Source organism: Crocuta crocuta, unplaced genomic scaffold, assembly GCF_008692635.1.
Source record: "Crocuta crocuta isolate KB4526 unplaced genomic scaffold, BGI_CrCroc_1.0 scaffold96, whole genome shotgun sequence".
NCBI lineage: Eukaryota > Metazoa > Chordata > Mammalia > Carnivora > Hyaenidae > Crocuta > Crocuta crocuta.
In genome coordinates, this window is record NW_027531522.1 from 559,019 (window position 1) to 581,219 (window position 22,201).

General features: G+C 38.6%; 1 protein-coding gene across 1 annotated transcript in view; it reads right to left on the reverse strand.

Annotated features, from left to right (window-relative positions):
• APBB1IP (amyloid beta precursor protein binding family B member 1 interacting protein) overlaps positions 1–22,201 on the reverse strand; it is a 67,912-nt gene that overhangs the window by 45,260 nt on the left and 451 nt on the right. The window contains exons 2-6 of the mRNA XM_077772450.1: positions 17,622–17,709; positions 14,137–14,429; positions 12,763–12,840; positions 5,999–6,158; positions 4,731–4,852 (exon numbers count right to left, since the gene is read on the reverse strand). Of these exons, the coding sequence (XP_077628576.1) occupies positions 4,731–4,852; positions 5,999–6,158; positions 12,763–12,840; positions 14,137–14,429; positions 17,622–17,709 (741 nt within the window). The remainder of the gene's footprint in view (positions 1–4,730; positions 4,853–5,998; positions 6,159–12,762; positions 12,841–14,136; positions 14,430–17,621; positions 17,710–22,201) is intronic.

A 22,201-nucleotide genomic window follows, 5' to 3' on the forward strand; every position in this document is an offset into this window, starting at 1 on the left:
CCTTATTTTTGTATATGTCTTTTTCTCCAGCTAGACCATAAACTGCTTGAGGGCAAAGATGATCTTTGTTTTTGTGTCCTCCATACATAGCACAAGTTAAACATGTAAACAGATACTCCACAACATTTGCTAAAGTCAAGTAAATGGAGTGAATTCCAGTGAAGATTCATTATAGAAGTCAACAGTGGAAAGACATGCAATGTTCTGAAACCTTTTGAGAAGAATAAATAAGTTGTTCAGAGTCTCAGTCTTTTCTTTTCATAATTTCCGGTTAAATCTAGTTCTTCACACAATATCTAACTAACTCTTGAAATAGCTCCTAGACGGCACTGTAAGCCGCCTGGGCAGGATGATCAAGCCTGTTGGCCCACAGATATAGCCCTGACTAGGGAGTGGAAGCAGGTATCAGTTACTCACTACTCTGTTCTGGGATTCACTACTGTACATAAAAGTTGACAATTACATTTGAAAAAGAATTAACAACCCAAATGAAATACACAGTGTACCTGGATTTTTGAATTAACTGTCTGAGGCACTGCTTTAGGAGAAAATGTAAGGCAATTGAAAGAATTTCCAGGTTGTATTTCCTTAAGAAACTTTCTCTGGAAATACTCTTCTCTAGGATTTGTTACTCTTTTGGTGTAAACTTAAAAAGAATGTTTCTGCTAAAATCTATCAAAGGGTTTCAGCATAGAGCTTTTATAAAGGGACTGCGGGTATTTTAAAATTTACAAAGCCTCCCTTTTAGAAGTCATGAAATCAGTCTGGGAATGGTCACAGTCTACTTCAGGAACAAGGCAAGAGCCTTAAGGTCAGCATGCTGAAGTAGCTATTCACACGAAGAACTGAACAGAAGGTAGACTATCCAATCAAACACTGAGAAAATGGAAATACTTAATATCAGCAACTTAAAAAATGTTTCTATTTTTTATGGTCTGTAAATTAGAAGAATCTATTTACTTGGTTTTAAAGAACAGATTATTGGGGTGCCTGAGTGGCTCAGTCGGTTGAGAGTCCAACTTCGGCTCAGGTCATGATCTCACGGTTCATGGGTTTGAGATTCCCATCAGGCTCTATGCTGAATGCTTCCTCAGAGCCTGGAGCCTGTTTCGGATTCTGTGTCTCCTTCTCTCTCTGCCCCTCCCCCACTCTCACTGTCTCTCAAAAAGAAATAAATGTTAAAAAATAAATAAATAAAGAACAGATTATTATCCAGAAGAATTTAGCAGGATTTCTTCCTCCTCCTATGACAGACTAGCTTGTAGTTAGATCAAAGCTTCACAAGAACAGCTTGAAAACCTGGATTAAAATATAAAGATAAAAAAAATCTGTGTGAAGGTTTTTGGAGAGCTATGGAGGCAACCAGGGCTCAAGGGGCCAAGATCCAAGAGACAAAGGTATCACAAACTGAAGCTGAGATATTCTGAAAGCCACATTTCCCCTCTGATAAGAGGCTGAGAATCATGGCATAGGACCTGAACAGGCACCTCACAAAAATGGATAATAAACATTTGAAAAGGTACTCAAGCCTTTGACAAGAGAAAATCTGAATTAAAACCATAGGCGATACCACTACACACCCACACAGAATAGCTAAAAAAATATTTTTTAAAAAATGGCAACACCAAGGGCTGGCAAGGATCTGGAATAATGGTAATTCTCGTATAATACTAATGGAGGCAAATCATACAATCTCTTTGAAAACCTGCTTGGCAGTATCTCCTAAAGCTAAATATGTGCAGAACTTATGAGCTAGCAATTGTATGTATTATAAAGGAAAAACGTCTACTTATGTTCAACAAAAAAGACAGGTACAAGAATGTTCTTAACAGCATTACTTGTTAAAGCCCCAAACTAGGAACAAATCAAACGTCCATCGGTAATACAACAGATAAGATCATTTTGGTACAACTGCATAATGGCATACCAAAAGGCAAAGAAAAAGAACAAACTATGTTCTGCCATATGCAACACAAGGAATGAAGGTGAACACCAAAGAGTACTATGATATGATTATATTTTATACAAAGTTCAAAAGCAGAAAAAAGCACAGCCAGAGAGGTCAGAATCTTGATTATCCCTGTAATGGGGATCAATGGCTGGAAAGGGACATGAGTGAGTCTGTGGGTGTATCATTCATGCTCTATATCTTGATGTGGGTGGTCGCTCAATGGGAGGTGCACATTGTAAAAATTCACAGCATATAGTTATGTTTTGTGAACTGATTCATTAGATGTCATGGAAGCTGCAGATACCCACCAATACCCATTCTCCTTCCTCCTCTAGGTTAAATGATATTATAGCCATGTTACACAACGGCCTGGCACCACTTTTGTAGACTTGATGTAAAAGCTTCTTCATGGAGGAATTGTGCCAAGTGGCGACTCTGAATATAACTCCCAATTTTAGTTATGTGTATGGTTGTTCAGAGAGAGAGACTGTTTGTCAGCTTCTTGTGTAGCTCGATATCCTCTGCAGCAAAGTTCTGGCCAATGGGATGGAAGCAGAAGTAAAAGTGCCATTTCCAGGTCCTTCCAGTAAGAAGTCTGGTTGTGCAGTTCCCTGGCTCTTCATTCCCTCTGTAAGGACTTGGAAATGGCCAGGTGGAAAGGCTGCCTTGGGCCCAGAGATAGAAGCCAGTGTTGAGGATGGCACAGCCTCTATTAGATCCACTCACCTATGTCTGTGCTGCTACATGAGAAAGAATAAAGCTTCTAGCTGGTTGGAACCACTGATCTGAGGAGTCTCTTTGCCACAGAAGCTGAGATGGTACCCTAACTAACATAGGCACTGAAGCATTCCACTGAAACTAGTTACAGTTTGAAAACTTTGTATGGTTGATCCCTGAACAACTCAGGTTTGAACTGCACAGGTCCATCTATATGGACCAAAAAATATATATATATCATATATATAATTAATATAATATAATATAGTACAGTATAGTATAGTATAATATAATATAATATATATATAATATATATACATACATACAGTACAGCACTGTATTTTCTTTTCCTTATGATTTTTTTCTTTACTATTTTTCTATAGCTTACTTTACTGTCAGAAGACACTGAATAATACATCTAATATGCAAAATATGGGTTAACTGACTGTGTTATTGTTAAGGCTTCCCAGTCAACAGCAGGCTATTAGTAATTAAGTTTTTGGGGAGTGAAAAGTTATAAACAGATTTTCAACTGCATAGGGGATCAGTGCCCCTAATCTCCCCCCACACTGTTATTCAAGTGTCAATTATACTTTTATTGTTCAATATTTGTCAAAGACAATAGTATTTAATTGCTTTCTTGTCAGTTCACCACCACAAAACCTAGAGAAGACTCTAGAAAAAAGCACAGACAGAGGAAAGAGCATTTTCTCAAAAGAAAGCTGCTCTAGTGTCCTTCTATTTCTGCCTCTGGTGATATGGGACTTAATTTTTTTTTTTTTAATCTGTAAAATATAAAGGTGTCTTGATGTCCCCAATGATCTTATGTGTCTAATGTTCTTTGACTTTCCAAAAAAGACCTAATGACCCTCATGTAATTACAGTTGGCTGGAGGCCACAGTGGAAAAAGACCTATATTTCTGTGACATCCTTGTACACTACTTGAAGGAAGCGTTTTCAAATATGGAGAACAATGCTTTTTAAAAAATTTTTTTTTGAGAGAGAGGCAGAAATAGAGCATGGGAGTATGAGAGAATCTTAAGCAGGACCCATACCCAGCACGGAGCCCAATGCAGGGTTCGCTATTATGACCTGAGCTGAAATCAAGAGTCGGATGCTTCACTGACTGAGCGACCCAGGTGCCCCAGAGAATAATGTTTTTTATTACATAGACTGTTTGTAGAATTAAATCACAATAAATTGTACATTTTCCAGGTGCCCTCCTTAGTAATCCCAGTATCAGTAAGCACCAAATATTAGCAACAACAAAAAAGAGTCTTTAAAACATGAAGCATTCATGACCTTAGTGCATCAAGGTGTATTAAATTAATACAGCCAAACAGAAGAACAGAAGAGGATTAGTCAACAGACAGATATGCTTTGGATGCTGGATCCAAAAACCAAAATGGCTTCTTTTCTTTCTGAATCCTTCAAGGGCCTATTATAGTTTACATATGACCGAAGAGTTAAGTTTTTACTAAGTTTAAAATTTTTTTTAAATGTTTATTTATTTTTATGGGGGGGAGGGGCAGACAGAGAGGGAGACAGAGGATCCAAAGAGGACTCTGCATGAACAGCAGAGAGCCCAATGCTGGGACTGAACTCATGAACCATGAGATTATGACCTGAGTGGAAGTCAGACGCTCAACCAACTGAGCCACCCAGACATCCTTTTAATTTTTTTTTAGGGTTTATTTATTTTTGAGAGAGAAGAAGGGTGGAGAGGAAGAGAAAGGGAGGGAGGGAGGGAGACAGAGCATGAATTGGGGAGAGGCAGAGAGAGAGGGAGACACAGAATCCAAAGCAGGCTCCAGGCTCTGAGCTGTCAGCACAGGGCCTGATGCAGGGCTTTAATCCATAAACTGTGAGATCACAACCTGAGCCAAAGTCATATGCTTAACTGACTGCACCACTCAGGTGCCCCTAGTTTGTGTGTGTGTGTTTTAAAGGAATATATTTGCAATATTTTGTAAGACAATGAATGATGTTTGTTAGTACATAGGTGACATTAAAAAAAATCTTCCATACTTTATATGTCTTAACTATATACAAGTTATCTTACCTGGGGGTTTTTAAATACAGCATATTTTTCCTCTTTCTCCAAAAACAGCACTTTATTTTCTGTGTCTCTTGTCCAGTCTGATAAGACTTCAACAACGTTTTCATGGTCTTCAAAAATCCTTTCTGATGAAACAAGAAAAATCATTCTTTCTGACTCAAGACATTAGGTTTTCCAACAGAGAAATAAGCTAGTATTGAGTTAAACACATTGCTTCATTCTTCTCATTCGTTTTTAGAAATGCCTAGTTCTTCCATGATGTCACACTGTAACACTCCCATTATTCTTCTTCTTCAGTGTCAGGTCTTCAACTTATTTTCCATAAAAAAAACAGGGCAGATGACCATATAATATCGTGATATTGGCCAGCCACTGCACTTTTTTCTTACCTGTATTTTTATTCTTTACTTTAAACAGTCTCAGATGGAGGTACACATTCTATCTATAAGGACCATCATGAAGCAATAATTGGTTAAACAACTCTGAAGGAGGCTATGAGACATGTGAATTGTTCTCTAAAATATCACCCTCTAAGACACTAGCAACATCATATGCATATCTGAGCCAAACCTAAACATACAGGAAGGCTTTCATTTCTCCATTTGACTCAGAGAGTTGCAAAATACCTCAAGAGATTCTTTCCGTGTTCACCATTTTCTTCATTAAAAAAATTCACTAAAAGCTTCAAAAAAGGCACCAAGCTCCCCTGAGAGAGACGAATGTTCTGAGTGATTTTAACAATGAGAAGTAACAAGAATATTTCTTTAATTGCTTTTTCACTTTTTTTCCCCTCCAGTTCTACCAACTGTCCTTTGCTCTCTTTGGAGCCGAGCCTCTTCAACTAGACAAAGTGTGAGTGGGGACGGTGGAAGGAGAAATGAACACTGATGTACAGCAGAGTTACACTACAATTTCAAGATACAAACTCTAAAGAGACATTAAATGACAGATACTCAGGCCCCCCCACAATCTGTTCACTTCACTAAGTATGCAGTAGGAGGTATCATCCTATCACTTTCTTTTCCTTATGCAACCACCACAGCAGTGGCAATAATAGTGTCTATATCCCTCAAGGTCTGGCCACTCGCTACAATCTGAGGTTCTTCCACAAAGGAATGAAGAGGCAAGCACTGAATTTGCCATAAGGGGAGTGATTTATGGGAAATCTTGATAGTCTTGAACCAAATTCTTCTTAGTAAGAGACCAAAACCCCCAATAAAGCAAACCCACGGGGTTTTTGGAGCACAGTCTAATTCTGGGATGGGACTTACCAATTTGCAGTTCTGGGTATATTTCATACAGACACCAGTCTACATTGCAGTCACAATGGGTTTTCTCAAAAAGGTTGTCAAGAACATCTCGGGCTGATTGCCGCTCATCCACCATCAGTGACTTGGTGCTGTTATCATTCATGTGCACCTTGACGACAAGCTGAGGATAAAGCCACAGGGCAGCCAGTAAATTTCAGCAACTGGAGAAGGCCATGAAGTTTAAGGTTTCAAAGTTGTTACTATTTCTGTGAATTTAAGTGAAAATGTGTCCTGCAAAGTCACTTGATATGAACTCACTCATATACAGAGTACTGCTTAAGGTGCTAAGAATATGGAGGTGGAAAAACCTATTCACAAAAAAACAAAAACCCAAAACACAACACATCAAACAAACAAAAAAAAACACAAACTAAAAAAACACATAATAAACAAAGTCCTTGTCCAGCCTTCAGAGACCCCGCATTCTGGTGAAGCGGACAGAAAACAAACAGAATCAAAGAAGTGCTGACTTCCTGCTCTCCTGCTATCTTTCTATACTTGTTGAGGTCCATCCTGGAGCCCAGAAGCATTTCTTGTTTGAAAGTTTATCTATAATAAAGTCTCTTTTGCTTAGCTGGAGTTGAGTCTTATTTCATGCAAACCAAGAGTTCTAAAATACAGGAAAGATCAAGTTGGTTTAACTACAATTCTTTTGAAGGTTAGGAGTATACAGTGACACAATACCACTGAGGGGCCTTATGGGAGCGTTACAGGCTGTGTCACAGCGGAACATCTTTGACATTACAGGTAGATTAAACAAAATGAATTATGGAGGCATGCAGGCAAATTAATGATCACATTTACTTTTCATTCCAGTTTTTAAAAATTCCACTGCACTGAGTTCACAGTGAAATTGACAGTTATCCCATTCCAAATCTGGAGGGTTTGTTGGGAGCAGAATTTCCTCATCTTCAATAAGGGCATAGGATTTCACTGGTTTTTCCCAGGCAACTTGTCAGTTATTAAATCTTCTGAACCCCCCATCTCAAAGAGAGACCATGATTCTGATGTAATATAACAGAATTCATTCATAAAGTAATTATGATGGTATAGCCAGTTTTCAAAAGGAACAGTGGAAATGTGCCCACTGAGCCCCAATTTTTCTACACACATATGTTTAGGGAAGATTTCCTAAAACTCCTTAGGGAAAGACCTGTGTTCTTATTGAGTACCTTACTGAGATCACTAATCCTATGAAGTTACATGGGACTTAGCTTTAGTGAGAGCCAATCAAGTTGGAGTCTGTCTCTGACTGCAATGCCAAAAGATGTTGTTGCATTTTCCTTTCCAGACAACACTGCCCTGACTGACCATCAGCCTGCAGTGTCTGCAACTATACACAATATACAGAGAATTCCTGGAAACATTGCTAATCAGAACCGCCTGATACCACTCTTGCTTAAATTTCTATTCTAACTTGAAAAGAGCTGTGTGAAACAGATAAAGACAAATATTGCCTATTCTGTATGTCTAGGGTTGGTACCGGTTATTCACAAAAGAGACCTATCACTATTAAAAAAGCAAAGGACTGGAGAAACGTTACAGTCAGTAACGTTTCTTCCTCCCCAACAGTTTGGGTTGGGTTCTGAGCCCTTGAGAAACTGCCTCTCCTGTCCTATTTCCACCTAATCTGATCTCAAAAACGTTCTACAGGGAACAGGATGAAGAGTTTCTATAGACAGTTATGCAGTTACTGATAACAACCCAGGGTCTGGGTGGAGATAGAAATCTGGGTGAGGGGCCGGTAGGGACCACAGGTTGGTATACACTTTCTCTTCTCAACAGCTGCACACTGAGAATCAAAACGCAGACATCAGGGGGCACCTGGGTGGCTCAGTCAGTGAAGTATCCGACTTTCGTTCAGGTCATGATCTCACGATGCAGGAGTTCCAGCTCCGTGCCAGGTTCTGTGCTGAAAGCTCAGCTGACAACTCTGTGCTGGAGCCTGCTTCAGACTCTGTGTCTCCCTCACTCTCTGCCCCTTCCCCACACACACTCTGTCTCTGTCTCTCTCTCAAAAAAAAAAAAAAATTAAGAAAACATAGACATCAGGGCAGCAAATGTGCATATCCTCTCCACAGGATTTATTCAAATTAGTCCTTTATTCCAGGCTTGTCTGCAGAATACTTTTTTCTCCCTTAAAAACCTATAAAACCTGTAGCCCAGAAACCTCTTGTTAGAGAGTTGCTTTTTTCCCATATGTTTGTCTTTGATGTATCTAAAATCATAGGCCCAAGTTCCACAAAGTCAAAGATACATCCATCTGACCTGAGGAATGAAGCATGGAGGGTTATATGGAAAAACAAAATCCTCAAATAGTGGCTTTATTATGATCTATTCTCTATGGAAGGCCTACCCATTTAATAGTGGGTATTATTAGTATTTTTTGTAAATATTTTTAAAGTTTATTTATTTTTGAGAAAGAGAGAGTGAGTGTACACAAGTCAGGGAGGGGCAGAGAGGGAAAGAGAGAATCTTAAGCAGGCTTGGCACTGTCAGCGCAGAGCCTGATGTGGGGCTTGAACTCACTAACTATGAGATCATGATCTGAGCTGAAATTAAGAGTCGGATTCTTAACTGATGGAGCTACCCAGACTCTCCTCTGCTGAGAATTATTGACGTGTAGTAGCTATATGTCCTACGAAACATGGCCAATGTTAGGATTTAGAAATCTTAATCTCCTGAAGGAAAAATTAATGTTTGACCACATTTCATTTTTGCTTAGGTATTTTTGAGAAAAGAAAACATGTTCATGTTTTGTTTCGTTTTTAGATAGAGGAAAAAAACCCAAGCCACATAATTTCACAGTGATGAAGCTTTGCTGCATTATTTTTTTTTTGGCAGAAATTGCAAACTAAATTTAATCCACATGTAGTTATGAATGTCTAGAATTACAGAACTTGGAAAATAAAAGAGAAAGCAAGAGAAGGCTGGCAACTTTCAGCAAGAAGAAATTGTATTTACTATTCTTCACAGCGTCTGTCACATTTACAAGCTGAAGAGTAGCTACACTAACATGTAATGATGCTAGATCCCTGTTATGTGATTTAGCAACTGGAGCGCTTTTCGCATCTCCACTGTTTGATACAGGATATAATGATTCAAGGATGAAAAAAACCTCCCCTTTCTAATCTGTTACATATGAACTTTATGGTTTTTATCATTTCTTCTTTTCCTTTTGCAATTTGTTAAATAAAAGACTATTCTAGGCCTAAATCATTTCTGATATACATTTCTTTGCTTCCATGATAAAATTGACACAAGGAATTGCTCTCCTGTGTCATGGAGCTTTAAAGCAAATGAACAAACACATGAAACTAATCAGTGAGTCTGATCCCACTTCCAGTTCCAAAAGTTTTGTAACATAAGCATGTTATGTGTTATGTTATGTATGTGTATACAGCATTCACAATCCAAAATGATGTCAATACCTTATGGAGTACTTGAGAGTAGAGTACTTCAAACAGATTCCATTTCCATGTTGTAGACTATGTATGAGCACATCTTAGTTATGTTAGTAATGTACAGCATGTCTCTGTTATTTTCTTAATGTTCTGTGCTCACAGCCTTCTGTGTTAAGGAAACATTTGGACCATGTGAAATCACACCAAATGTACAACCTGGCTTCTTAATTTTCTTCCCTTTCCCACTGATCAGAGTGGCTTCTGTTTGACAATCTTCATTGAATCAAGACAGGTCGGGCATTGTGTTTACTGTTACAATTCATCTCACCTAAATTATAGTTGAAGTTCTCTGGCTTTCTGATACACCACAGGAAACAGCTGCTATCTCCTACCGGTCTCTTAACTTCCAGTCGAAGCAAATCGACTGAACAAGCTAGCTGTCCTACCTTTTTACCTAACAATTGACTTCTCTTTTCACTTCCCCTCTGAAAATACAGCCAATGTGTCCCCCTCCCCCCCGTTTTATAAACAATCCAGTGTTTTAAAATAGTTTAATTGTGAATTTTCTTTGTACTCATTTCCTTCTGTGTTTTCTTTTTCTTTTTTTTTCACCTACAGGTAAAGTCACTGACCCAGTGTGGCCCACGTTTATGTACAGTGAGGCACAGTGCTAGTGTGAGCTGTAGAACAGGCTACCCTGCTTGCCATTCTTTCCCCACAATCCATTTCCACTTCAATGCATGAAGCAGCCAGGATGATCTTTGAAAACCAGATATATCCCCAGTTAAAAACCCTCAAATGGCTTCCCAATGCACTTATAATATATTCCAGACTCTTCCTTGGGTCTGTGTGGCTGTGTGGTCTGGCCTGCCTCTCTGACCTCAACTCCTCCTCCACTTTCCCTCCTACTCAATGGCTCTTTGAGCAATGGCCACCCAGCCTGCCCGGGACACTCCCCTATCATGTGCTGGCCTTTTCTTGCTGCCCAGGTCTTTGCTTAAGCACCGCCTCCTCAGAGAGGCCTCCCCCATTACTAGGTCCACCTAGGAGTGGCTCAGGCACTCTCCATCACTTCTTTCTGCTTTACTTTCTTCCTAGCACTTCCTGCCCCTCTAGAATTTAACTCTACACAGAAAGAGACATTGCCTCGGCTGGTGTATATCTATAAATCCAGCACCTGTTCTATGAGATGGGGATGCATCTGTGAAGAAAACACAGAAATCCCTGGAGGAACTTCTGTGGGGGTGAGGAGGAAATGTAGGAGAGGTAAAGTAGATAGTATGTTGGATGGCGATGAGCACAGAGGAGAAAGAAAGTAGGGGAAGGTTGGGGTTATTGGAGAGTGTGTGAGTGCAATATCAGATCAGAAGGCCTTGCTGTGCAGATGACCAGACCTAGGGGAGGAAAAGAGAAAAACCCACCAGTATCTGGGGAAGAGTTTTTGAGGCAGGACACTGTAAAGTGCAAAGGTCCTGAGGCCAGAGCATTCCTGGAGTGTCTGAAGAGCAGTGGTGAGACCAGGTAGCAAGAATGGGGTAGGTAGTGGGGGATAGTGGTCAGCCAGACCATCTAGGGGCTTTAAACTGCTGTGAGGATTGGGCTTTTCTGTGTGAGATGGGGTACCACTGGAGGCTTTAGCATGGGAGGGGTGAGAAGACAGGATGGGAACTGTAGCACATAAGAGGCTGGTCTTAGAAACATGACTGCTCATCCACAGTTACAGGAAAGACTATGGGCTACATGTCATAGGTGCTGGCAGGCAGGAAGGTAAGTGTGTCAGGAGCTTCTGGAACCTTCCTTCTGAGTCCCACTATTTTCTCAGTGCAATAGGCAGCAACATCATTAGCTGAGAGAATGTGGATGTGGAAAGAGAGAACAGGTAGAAATCGTCTCCTAGGTTGGCAGGAGAGTGCTTGCATTGCTGGGAAGCCTCGGCACTGCTGAGGGCCAGACTGACTAGGAGGAGGGCTGGATTTAGCCAGGGCTTAATGAGGCAAGTATAAGGGTACAGAAGGGCCAGGCAGCTGAGGATGCATGATTCCAATAACTGACCACAGGATTTAATCACATGTAGAGAACAGGGAAGAATGATGGTAAAGAAGCTCATGCATGTTTAGAATGAATGAAATCAACCAGATTCATCTGGGAAGACTCATAGATGAATCTCGAACGTCTGGACCCAGGGATGGATAGTCAAGGACTATTTACTGAATATCATTCAACATGTATTGAACACCATTCAAGGAACCCTGAGAGGTACTGCAGGAATGTAAGGTCTTATGCTCTGTGAAAAGAACAGTTTATCCAGCTAGAAGTAAAAAGTTCTTAAGTGGTCTCAGACATGGTATCTGCTTCAGGAAGAGAAATAAGACTGTTTCATCTTTCTCCTAAGTTACCAAACCAACTATTATTATTTTTTTTTAAATTTTTTAATGTTTTATTCATTTCTAGGAGAGGGAGAGAGAGAGAGACAGCGTGAGCAAGGGAGGGTCAGAGAGAGAGGGAGACACAGACTGAAACAGGCTCCAGGCTCTGAGCTGGCAGTCAACACAGAGCCCGACGCGGGGCTCGAACCCACGAACCGTGAGATCATGACCTAAGCGAAAGTCGGACGCTTAACCGACTAAGCCACCCAGGCGCCCCACCAAACCAACTATTATTAACCCTTAACTATTATTAGGTATGCGCTTCTACTGAGGTTAAATACATGTGTTTCTGTTATAATGTAATAATATATGTGTTCCTAGAAAGCCTATGGTCTACAGAAGACACACAATGAAACTGCAGGTATTGGGAGAATAGGATTAGACAGATCACTCAAAATATATGCAACTTTGAACCCAGAGCACTAGTCAAAACATTTGGGATCTCGGGAAATAATCAGGACATCTAGGGCTGGCAATGGGGCTAGAGGCTGCCTCAGGGGTTATGAAAAATGTACAAAAGCAACTGTGGAAATGCTGACTAAGGCAAGGCCAATGGAAGCGGAGCTCTGACCCAGTTAAGTGGGCCCAGAAGGTGGCGCCACTTGCTGTTACATGAGCTCTGAGCAGAATCCAGGAAGGGGCTTCCAGGGGAAAGAGCCCTGGGGGTAGAAACTTGGAAACGTCCAGATTTATATTAAATAGATCTCTATTTATCAATCACAAATGAGCTAACTAGTGTTACAGGAAGAATAACTATGTAATTATCTGTCCTAAAATTAAAAAAAAAATTATGCCTATTTGGAAAACACCACTAGAAATTTTAATTTTTTTTTCATTAAGCATAAAAGTATGTCATTAACTTAATGGCCCCATGCAAAAGTGATTCACAGTTTACCTTCTTGACCTTGGCTTCCTTCAGTTTTTCCAATGCTAGCTTAATTTTATCCGCTTTGGCTTGGGCTGCTTCTTCTTCCTGTAAAACACCAAGATATTCAACACCATCCACTAGAAAACAGCAGGGAGAAAGCACCTGGGCCATGGCTAATGTCTGAGCTACATTGTATTGACAAAAGGCTGTGTTAGGAGGCACCAAATTTCACGTTTGATTTACAGAATTTAAATGACCACAACAAAAATCTTCCACCCAAAGACGTAGAAAGCAGTCACTCTTTGTATGTTAGAAATAGTACCTTCAAAGATAAAATGATAACTCTGAAAGAGCTTCACATATTTAGTCCACAGAAATCTCTGAGTGGCTCAAAACTGGGGTTTAACCTGAGGAATCTACAGGTGGATTTCAAGGATGTGAGCACTCTCTGAGATTATGTATATTCTTCTGGATCAGCATACATATTCTGGGAGGGGGGGTCTTAATTTTTATTTGATTCTTCAAGGGGTCCTTTGCTTTCCAAAAGCTAAGACTCAAACTCAAACCTAAACTTACAATTCACCAAGAAAACACTGACAAACATAGATGAGCAGGCAAAAAAGGGAGTGAAGTATTTTATGAGCCTGAAGCTCCTTGATTTATTTATTATTATTATTTATTTTAGAGAGAGAGAGAGAGAGAGAGCGCACATGAGTGGGGAAGAGGGACAGAAGGAGAAAGAGAGAGATTCTTAAGCAGACTCTATATTCAATGCACAGCCCAATGCGGGGCTCAATGCAGGTCTCAATTGTATAACCCTGGGATAATGACCTGAACTGAATTAAGAGCTGGATGCTCAACAGACTAAGCCACCAAGGCACCCCTAAAGCGCTTTGATTTTTGTAAGTAAATGTTCCATCCAACCCTACCCAATGTGACATTACAAAGGGTTCATATATATATATTTGCCCTACCGAAGAGGCAGCCAAATTCAACAAAATTCCATTGAATTCAATTCAGAAGCATGTAAGGAATGTTTTCAATTTTTTACACACTGGGCTAGCACCAGAGACACAGACATGATATAAAATCAACTGCACAGGTCATGCCAACTTAATAAAACATTACCCTAAAAGGTTGAGTGCTATCAGGGAGTGTTGCATACAAATACAAATTTAAGCCGAGCTGTAATAGTTCCTGAATGAGACCCTGATATGTTCTTTATACACACCAAGGTGTCTCTTTATGGAGAACTCTAACTTTGCAATGAACATACTCAGTATCCGCGTTTCAGTATCTCAGAAATTCAGATACTTATGAATGTAATGTCATTTTGAAGAAAGTCAAAGACCATGGGTAGCCAAGGTCAAGAGTCCTGCCATCTCTGCCCCACACACTTACCTGAGAGAGAGGTTCGGGAGGCGGTGGTGGCAGTGGAAGGTCTAACATGGGATCAGCTGGCGGAGGTGGTAAATCATCCTCATATTGGCTAACACTAGTTACAGCTACATTTGCTCTGTAATCAAGGGCGGCTGCCCCGCTGAAATCTGGTATGTCCAGCGGTGCTGGATGATGTTGATTCTGAGAGGGCTCTTTCTGTGCCTGGATTGTCCTCTGCTCCGCCTCACTTATGTCTGCTACCAGATCTGCCATGAGAGCATCTAAATCTTGGTCTTCCAGTGCATTTAAGGACTCTGATAGAGAAAAATCATCACGTTAATGATCAAAGTAACAATTTGTACCTGGAAAAACAGAAAGAAGGTCATTTTTAAGAGTGATATTTGCGTACGGGTTGTCAGGGGCAGGGGTGTGGGGGAAACGGAGAGGCTGGCGAAAGAGCACAAACTTTCAGTTATAAAGATGAATAAGGTCTCAGGAACCAATGTATAACATGGTGACCACAGTTGATAATACTGTTATATAACTGAAATTTGCTGAGAGAGTAGAATTTAAATATTCTCAACAACAATATCAAAGAGGGTAAATAAATACATGAGGTGATGGATGTGTTATTTTTTTAATGTTTATTCATTTTTGAGAGAGAAGAGTATGGGGGGGCGGGAGGAGCAAAGAGGCAGGCTCAAGGCTCTGAGTTGTCAGCACAGAGCCCAATGTGGGGCTCAAACTCAAACTCAAACAAGATCATGACCTGAGCCAAAGTCAGACACTTAACGGACTGAGCCACCCAGGTGCCCCGATGGGTATGTTAGTTTACTCTATGGAGGAAATCCTTTTACAATGGATACATATATCGACTCATCACATTGTAGACTTTAAATGTCTTGCAATTTTGTCAATTATACCTCAACAAAGCCGAATTTCTCCTCCACCTCCTACCCCCATAAAAGGAGAAAAGTTTATTTTCTACCCTCACAGATTAGCTATAAAGTCAGATCCACACAGATGATCAGTTGCCTAAGTAGGAATTCTTATATATCCTGGTGTAAGATGTGAGAGTTTTAGAAAAGGAGGGGAGGGGAGATGTTGGAAACAGATGGAAGGGGAGTTTTCCCCAGGCTTTAGGAGGAGTCAGAGTACCAATGATAAATATATTTGGAAGAAAGTATGTTTCAACCAATCAGGGTTTAGTATGCTTTGAGACATGTGGAAAAGACAGAGCTTCTGGTAGGCACACTATCCAACTACAGAAACTCTCACATTCAAAGAAAGAGTGATTAATGATTACCAGCAGAAGGTTAGAAGTAAAAAATAATTTTTAAGAACTGGGGTTAAGTGGTAAAGCCTTCATAAGGTGGTGAGCTGAGAGTTAACTTTTAGAAGAGGACAGATACGGATTTTCAGAGTGAGGGTGAGGAAGGACAGTTCTCAATGGAATTTCTTCCATGTGTGATGGGTGATCAGACACGTGATCCTGAAAGCGGACAGACTACAGGGCCTATGGGGGAGTGGTGTCAGTGAGCAATGTTAGAGGAGTGCTTCGCTGAGCAGGCACTCACTGGATGGCAAATGTAATGAGCACAGGATGTGCAGTATGGAAGCCATCCATGAGGAAGAGTCACCTGCTATGTGCAGGATGAACTGGAACGAGGAAATGCAGCTTACTCAGCAACAACCATGAAGCTCTGTGAAATAATTTATTGCCAAACGCCATCAAAGTAAACACCATGTAGCATATTATACTCATGCTAATAGGTCTAATGTACAGAACTTGGATTCAAGTGTGGATCTCCTAACTGTTTAAAAAGGATTTATTTTCTGCTAAGCCATTTTTGCACGTAACTTCTTCATAAAATTAAGTTAAATTACTTTTAAAAATTTCAAAGAAAATATATGTAGAACAAATGAAGTATATTCATAATTTCCTAATATCAGCAATAGCATTGCGACGGTTGCCATATTAGCAAATGATTTTAATCATTTATAAAAATTTTAGGGACAGAGTTCCCGTAACAGTTCTCATGTTAACAATGTCTAAAGAAAATCATAATCTTAACTATATCAGTACAGAAGTGAGCAACACAGAATTGAGGAATAAGACATAAATGGGTTCTGTTAGGAAGTCTATCACTAACGCTTTGAATGACTTTGGGCAAAATATTTTTAACTCATTTTATCAATGTTTTAAGTGAAGACAGTAAAAAGCCTATTTCTTTTCTAATTACCAACACATTTAATTTTCAGTACACATCAGTAGTTTTTAATGGTTTTGTCCTATACTCAACTTGTGCCACATGTATATGTCTTATCTTCTTAATGACATGTTTCTCGTTACTATGCCTAAACATTACTATGTTATCCCTGGGTTTCTTTGTTTCTATCATTTTCAGTAATTTTTGGATACTAGGTATTGAGTGTTTAGAAAGCAGTAGTTGAGTTGACTATAACTGCAGTATTGATTAATTCTTAATTTTAACCAAATTGATTAAAGCACTCAGCCACAGTGAGTGTGATGAGGCAAATCTGCATTGTTCATATGTGCAAATATATGTTTTTTATTAATGTCATACAATTTACCAAGGTATACTGCTTCTTCTAAAATGTCATGAAAGTTACCATCATTCAATCTTAACCTGGAAATGATGCCAGGAATAGTAAATTTATATGGCAAACAGAAAAGAAGGTAGTAAAATAAGTCAGAAAAGATGTATTATATAATTTATCCAGATATAGGCATTGGAACTTAAAGGTTTATAAAAAAAATCATTGGAAATAACAGAAACAAAGAAACCCCGTGAGTAACAGGAAAAAAAAATCTTGGAATTCTGGATCTCTGTAATTGGGCTTCTCTATTACTTTGTTTTTCATTTTTTTAGTGCATACTGCACGTCTTTGGAAAATCTTTTTCAAGAGTTGCAATGAATTCTCATCAACTTGGAAGCAATTACTTCAAGATTTGCTGCAATTTGAATAACACAAAGGCTAAAGATTGTCTTTGCACTCAATAAAAAGAGAGATTTTTGTTAATAAAATAATGTGACAATCTCAGGGAAGATAAAAAAATGTCAGAGCAAATATATATTAATTATATACCAATCAAAATTATTTTGAAGCACCCATACATATATTATCAATCATTCTGAAATGGATAGTTCATTATTATCTTTGATGGGACATTTCCTTATTAATATTTTCTTATACTATTGTATCTTATTACTCTCAGGGCTTAGTAGTAAGAAGAAACTCCCTTTACTTAAAAAAATAGCTTTGATACTTTACATAAATGCAGGATAATATTCCCTTTCATTGTAGGCAAAAATACCTTCTTGCACCCCAATTTAATCCAAGCACCATAAAATACAATCTGACATCCAAGAGATCAAAATGTCCAAGTTCCTTACATTTTTGGTTTCAAATCATAGTTCTGTACAGATTTTATTCATCATTATGATTTCAAATTACTTAAGAAAAGAAATTATTTTGCTTACCATTTAAATCCTTAAAACCCACACTGTAGTTGAATTCAGCTCTTGGCGGTTTGGGTTCAGGAGGAGGAAGAGTGTCAACTCCTAAACTCTGTGAAAATAGATCCCCGTCCCCAAAGTTATTCACCACCTCCGTAGTATATTTTAATCACTAAGTCAAAAACCATTTATTGCTCACACATTTTCTTTCTAAACATGTTCTTTAAAAACTGTATTCTTGCATGAAAAATGCTTTATATGATTTTTTACCCCTACAGAAAATTACAACATCAAAATTGTTCTACAAGGTATACCTTGAAACAGAGCAGGTCAATGAAGAATGATGAGTATGAGATAGTTAACTTTTAGAAATAACAGAAAAAATCTGTAATGGTGCATTTGTGACACATACTGTATGTAATTCTGTAAGGACTTAAGTAATGACATCAAAGAAAAGGAATGTCTAGTCACTTGGAAGATAAAAGTTGTTTCAGGATGAATCTTCCATTTAAATAGTAAAAATTATGCTTTTTCTTTCAAAAAATTTTTAAATGTTTTTATTTATTTTTAAGAGAAAGAGAGAGCACGAGCTAGGGAGGGGGAGAGAAAGGGAAACAGAATCTGAAGCAGGCTCCAGGCTCTAAGCTGTCAGCACAGAACCCAATACAGGGTTCGAACTTGTGAACCTCGAGATCATGGCCTGGGTTGAAGTTGGACACTCAACCAACTGAACCACCCAGGTGCCCCTATGCTTTTTCTTATGTAATAAAACTCTTGTTAAAAAAAAATTAAGACTGGGGCACCTGGGTGGCTCAGTCAGTTGGGCGTCTGACTTTGTTTCAGGTCATGATCTCACGGTTCGTGGGTTTGAGCCTTGCATGGGGCTCTGTGCTGATGGCTGGCTCTGAGCCTACAGCCTGCTTTGGATTCTGTATCTCCCTCACTCTCTCTCTGACCCTCCCCTGCTCACACGGTCTCTCTCTCTCTCTCTCAGAAATAAATTTAAAAAAATTAAGACAGAATAAGTTATCAATTTTGTAAATAACAGCTTTGGATTGAAAAGGTGACATCCTCCATGAAAGCTATATTACATATACAATCTAAATTTCCAAAAATGTTTTTATGTCTATAGTTTGAGAGGTGATTTCCCCCATTCCGAACATGAACATGTTCATGATAGTAAGTGCATCCTTTGCTGTTAATTGGATTTGGTAATTAATATCCTTGTTCATGTCTTAAATGTCTGAAGGAGATAAATCTTTATATGTTTGAGATGCTCAATTATAAGTAGAAACAAAAAGGACCACTAATTAAGAAGTTAAAAAAAGTAATCCCAGCAAGTTTGTATTAAGGATAAAATGTAAGTAAAGTGACTGCAGCCCCAGAATTCATTCTGAAAAACAGAATAAGCAAAACCATGGAGAAGAGAGGAAGTTGATGGATGAACAATGGGGCAAATACTGGAACAAAGGAAAATGCAAAGAACTTCATCAATGAATCCCTTCACTGTGACTAAGAAGTCTAACATCACAATTAGGGTAGCCAATTAATCTTTGCTCAGGATATAATTTAGTATGCTATTCAAAGAAATTAGAAGTGGTTCTCTAACAGAATATTAATATATACATGTGTGATAAAACAAGCTTCCAGTTAGAAGGAAAAGAAGACAAGAAACTGATTTCCAGAAGGAGCTCCCTTTATCCTAGGAAAGTCACTCAAAGCCCAATATGAAGTAAATATGTTCTCTATGTGTCTGGTGAATGATTTTAGGTGGTATACAAAATCACAATGAAAATTAAAACTTAAATTACTGTATATCTTCTTTGGATGTTTATGAAAAACTAAATAAGAACATCTAATCTATTTGAGATAAGGTTTAATTTTAAAAACCAATTAACGACAAACATTAAGAAAATAACAGGACAGAGGGTAGGAGCTTGGCAACAATCATAAAGGTGATATGTGAATGACTAAAGATCAAGAACTTTGCTCTGTACTCACTAACCTTAAAAATCACATGCTTGAAAATGTATTTCATCAGATATTCTTCATTCCTTTCCGATGTTTAATTGGAATTTTACTATAAAGAAGAACTTTCACCAATTATTTGTTTAGTCTAAAGTATAGTGTGACTGGGACTATAGAAAGACCAAGGCAAATGTCTAGTTATTTCTCTTTATGTATTGATTTTCAGAGTAATGGGTTAATGCTCTGTCAATTTCCAATGGTGACCAATAAAATAGTTTTGTTTTTGTTGATTTTTATTTATTTTTCATATTCAGTTTATTTATTTGTTCTTTGCCATGTAGATATTTAAACTTTTTATATATGTATTTCCTTCTTTCTTTCATGGCTTAGGGGTGTCATATTCCTCTCAGAAAAGCTACCTACATCTTAAGATTAGATAAACATTTCTCTCATGTTTTATTCTATGGATATATTTCACATATTTAGATCTTTGACTCATGGAACTCATTTTGGTGTAAGGTATGACATAGAAATTCAGCTTTTCATTTTCTGGATATTATCCCAACACAATTTATTAAATAGTTCTTCTTTCTACTTATTTAAAATATCAATTTTAGCATATTTTAAATTCTTGTATATTTGGATCTAAATCTGTTTCATGAATCTGTTTCCATGTATCATTACCTCTTCTTTTTCATATTTTTCTGGATATTTGTATATTTAAATTTTTGTCATACAAATAGTGAAAGCAGCTTGGTTCCCCTTCTGTATGAAAAATCCAGTTAGTATATGTACTGGTTTCTAGCCTTTATGTCTCTCTATGAATAGATACACATACATATACACAGTTTCTATATGCATAAATATATATGTAAATATACACACATACACATAACACACATGTAAATGTATGGAAAGAGAGACATAGGGAATGATAATGCATATGGAGTAAATGTTAATGAGCAATTTGGGAGAAAAGTAAATGGGAATTCTTTGGCTTTTGTTTTTTTAATGTTTATTTATTTGAGAGAGACAGACAGACAGACAGTGTGCACGCATGCGTGTGTGTGTGTGTGTGTGTGTGTGAGGGGCAAGAGGGAATCCCAAGCAGGATCCATGTTCGGCACAGAGACCAACAAGCAATCCCATGAGCATGAGATCATGACCTGAGCTGAAATCAAGAGCTGGATGCTTAACTGACTGAGCCACCCAGGTGCCCCCAAATGTGAGTTCTTTGTATTATTCTTTCAACTTTTCTCTAAGCTTAAAATTATTTCAAAATGAAAAAGTTAAAATTACCTTATTACACTTTAGTTTCCTCTAATTTTGCTCTTTTGGGAAATTAGGAAGCCTGTGCTTAATCCAACCATCTTACCCACACTGCAGTTTCAAATAACAATGTGTACAAAATCGATGAATGTGGATCAAAATACAGCTTTTCTAATGGCTCAGAAAATATCCAATAAGGTCAAAGCACACTTGATAATGGCCGAAATGAAGCCTAGATTTTAGATTCAAGGACAAAGTGGGGCTTTCTCTTTACTGTGAAATCTTAAGGCCTACCTGTTGGGAGAAGTGTATTAGCCAAGCAAGCTCCATGACTATATCCACATGAGCACAATAAAGAAAGGGTAAACATCAGAAGCGCCTGGAGTGGAGGCAGGTTCAAGACATTACAGGGAGCCCTGTCCCCACTCCTGAGTTAGAGTAACAACACTCAGCTGTGGTCCTGTGAAAACCCCAGACTGTGACCAATCAGAACAGTCACCCCTCTGGAACAGAAGTGAGTGAAGGGAGAGGGACCATAGATGGTCGCTTAACCCTTCTCTTTCAGGGCCCACGTTAAGTCCCCTCCTTGATACGGGTGTGTTTACAGGCCTAACACTCATTGTGAATCAGAACCCTTTCATCTTATTGTCTCATTTTGTTTCTTCCTTCATAGTGTCTAAACTTTCTTGAATTTTACAGGAACTTTAAGTGGGTGCTAACTAAAATTGATTTATTTTTCCTGAAATAAATATTTTTTAAAACATAGACTATTCTTAATTTATTTTGTGGAAACCTTTAAGATCTCTGTCTTATTTAGGACTACTGGGTTATTCTTATTATAATATTTTATGTGAAAAGTGATGAGATGACTATGCTCTGAATCAAAGAAGCATTTATGATAACACTACAAGACACGCTAATGCTTACCTGACTTTGTAACCTGGTTCACTGGTCCTCAGGTCAGTAGCCCCCTGGGCTCCAGTTGGCCCAACATGGGGGTGGTCTGAGTTAATCCAGTTCTGGTGCCAGTAGCTTTTTCCTAGACGTGAAGCTGCCTCAGTGGTCTTCATGCTACTCTGAGAGGACTAAGTTCTTACAGTCTAATCAGAAGCTGTGATAACTCCCACTTATCCTTTAAAATGTAGCATTTCCTCAAAGATTGGTAAAGAATCAGTAAAGATTCTTTAAAGATTCAGGTGATTTTCCTGCCTACTGTTTTTTTTTAAATGTGTGTTTATTTATTTTGAGAGTGTACGCATGAGTCAGGGAGGGGCAAAGAGAGCTGGAAAGAGATAATCTCAAGCAGGCTCTGCACTGTCAGCACAGACCCTGATGTGTGGCTTGATCTCATGACCTGAGCTGAAATC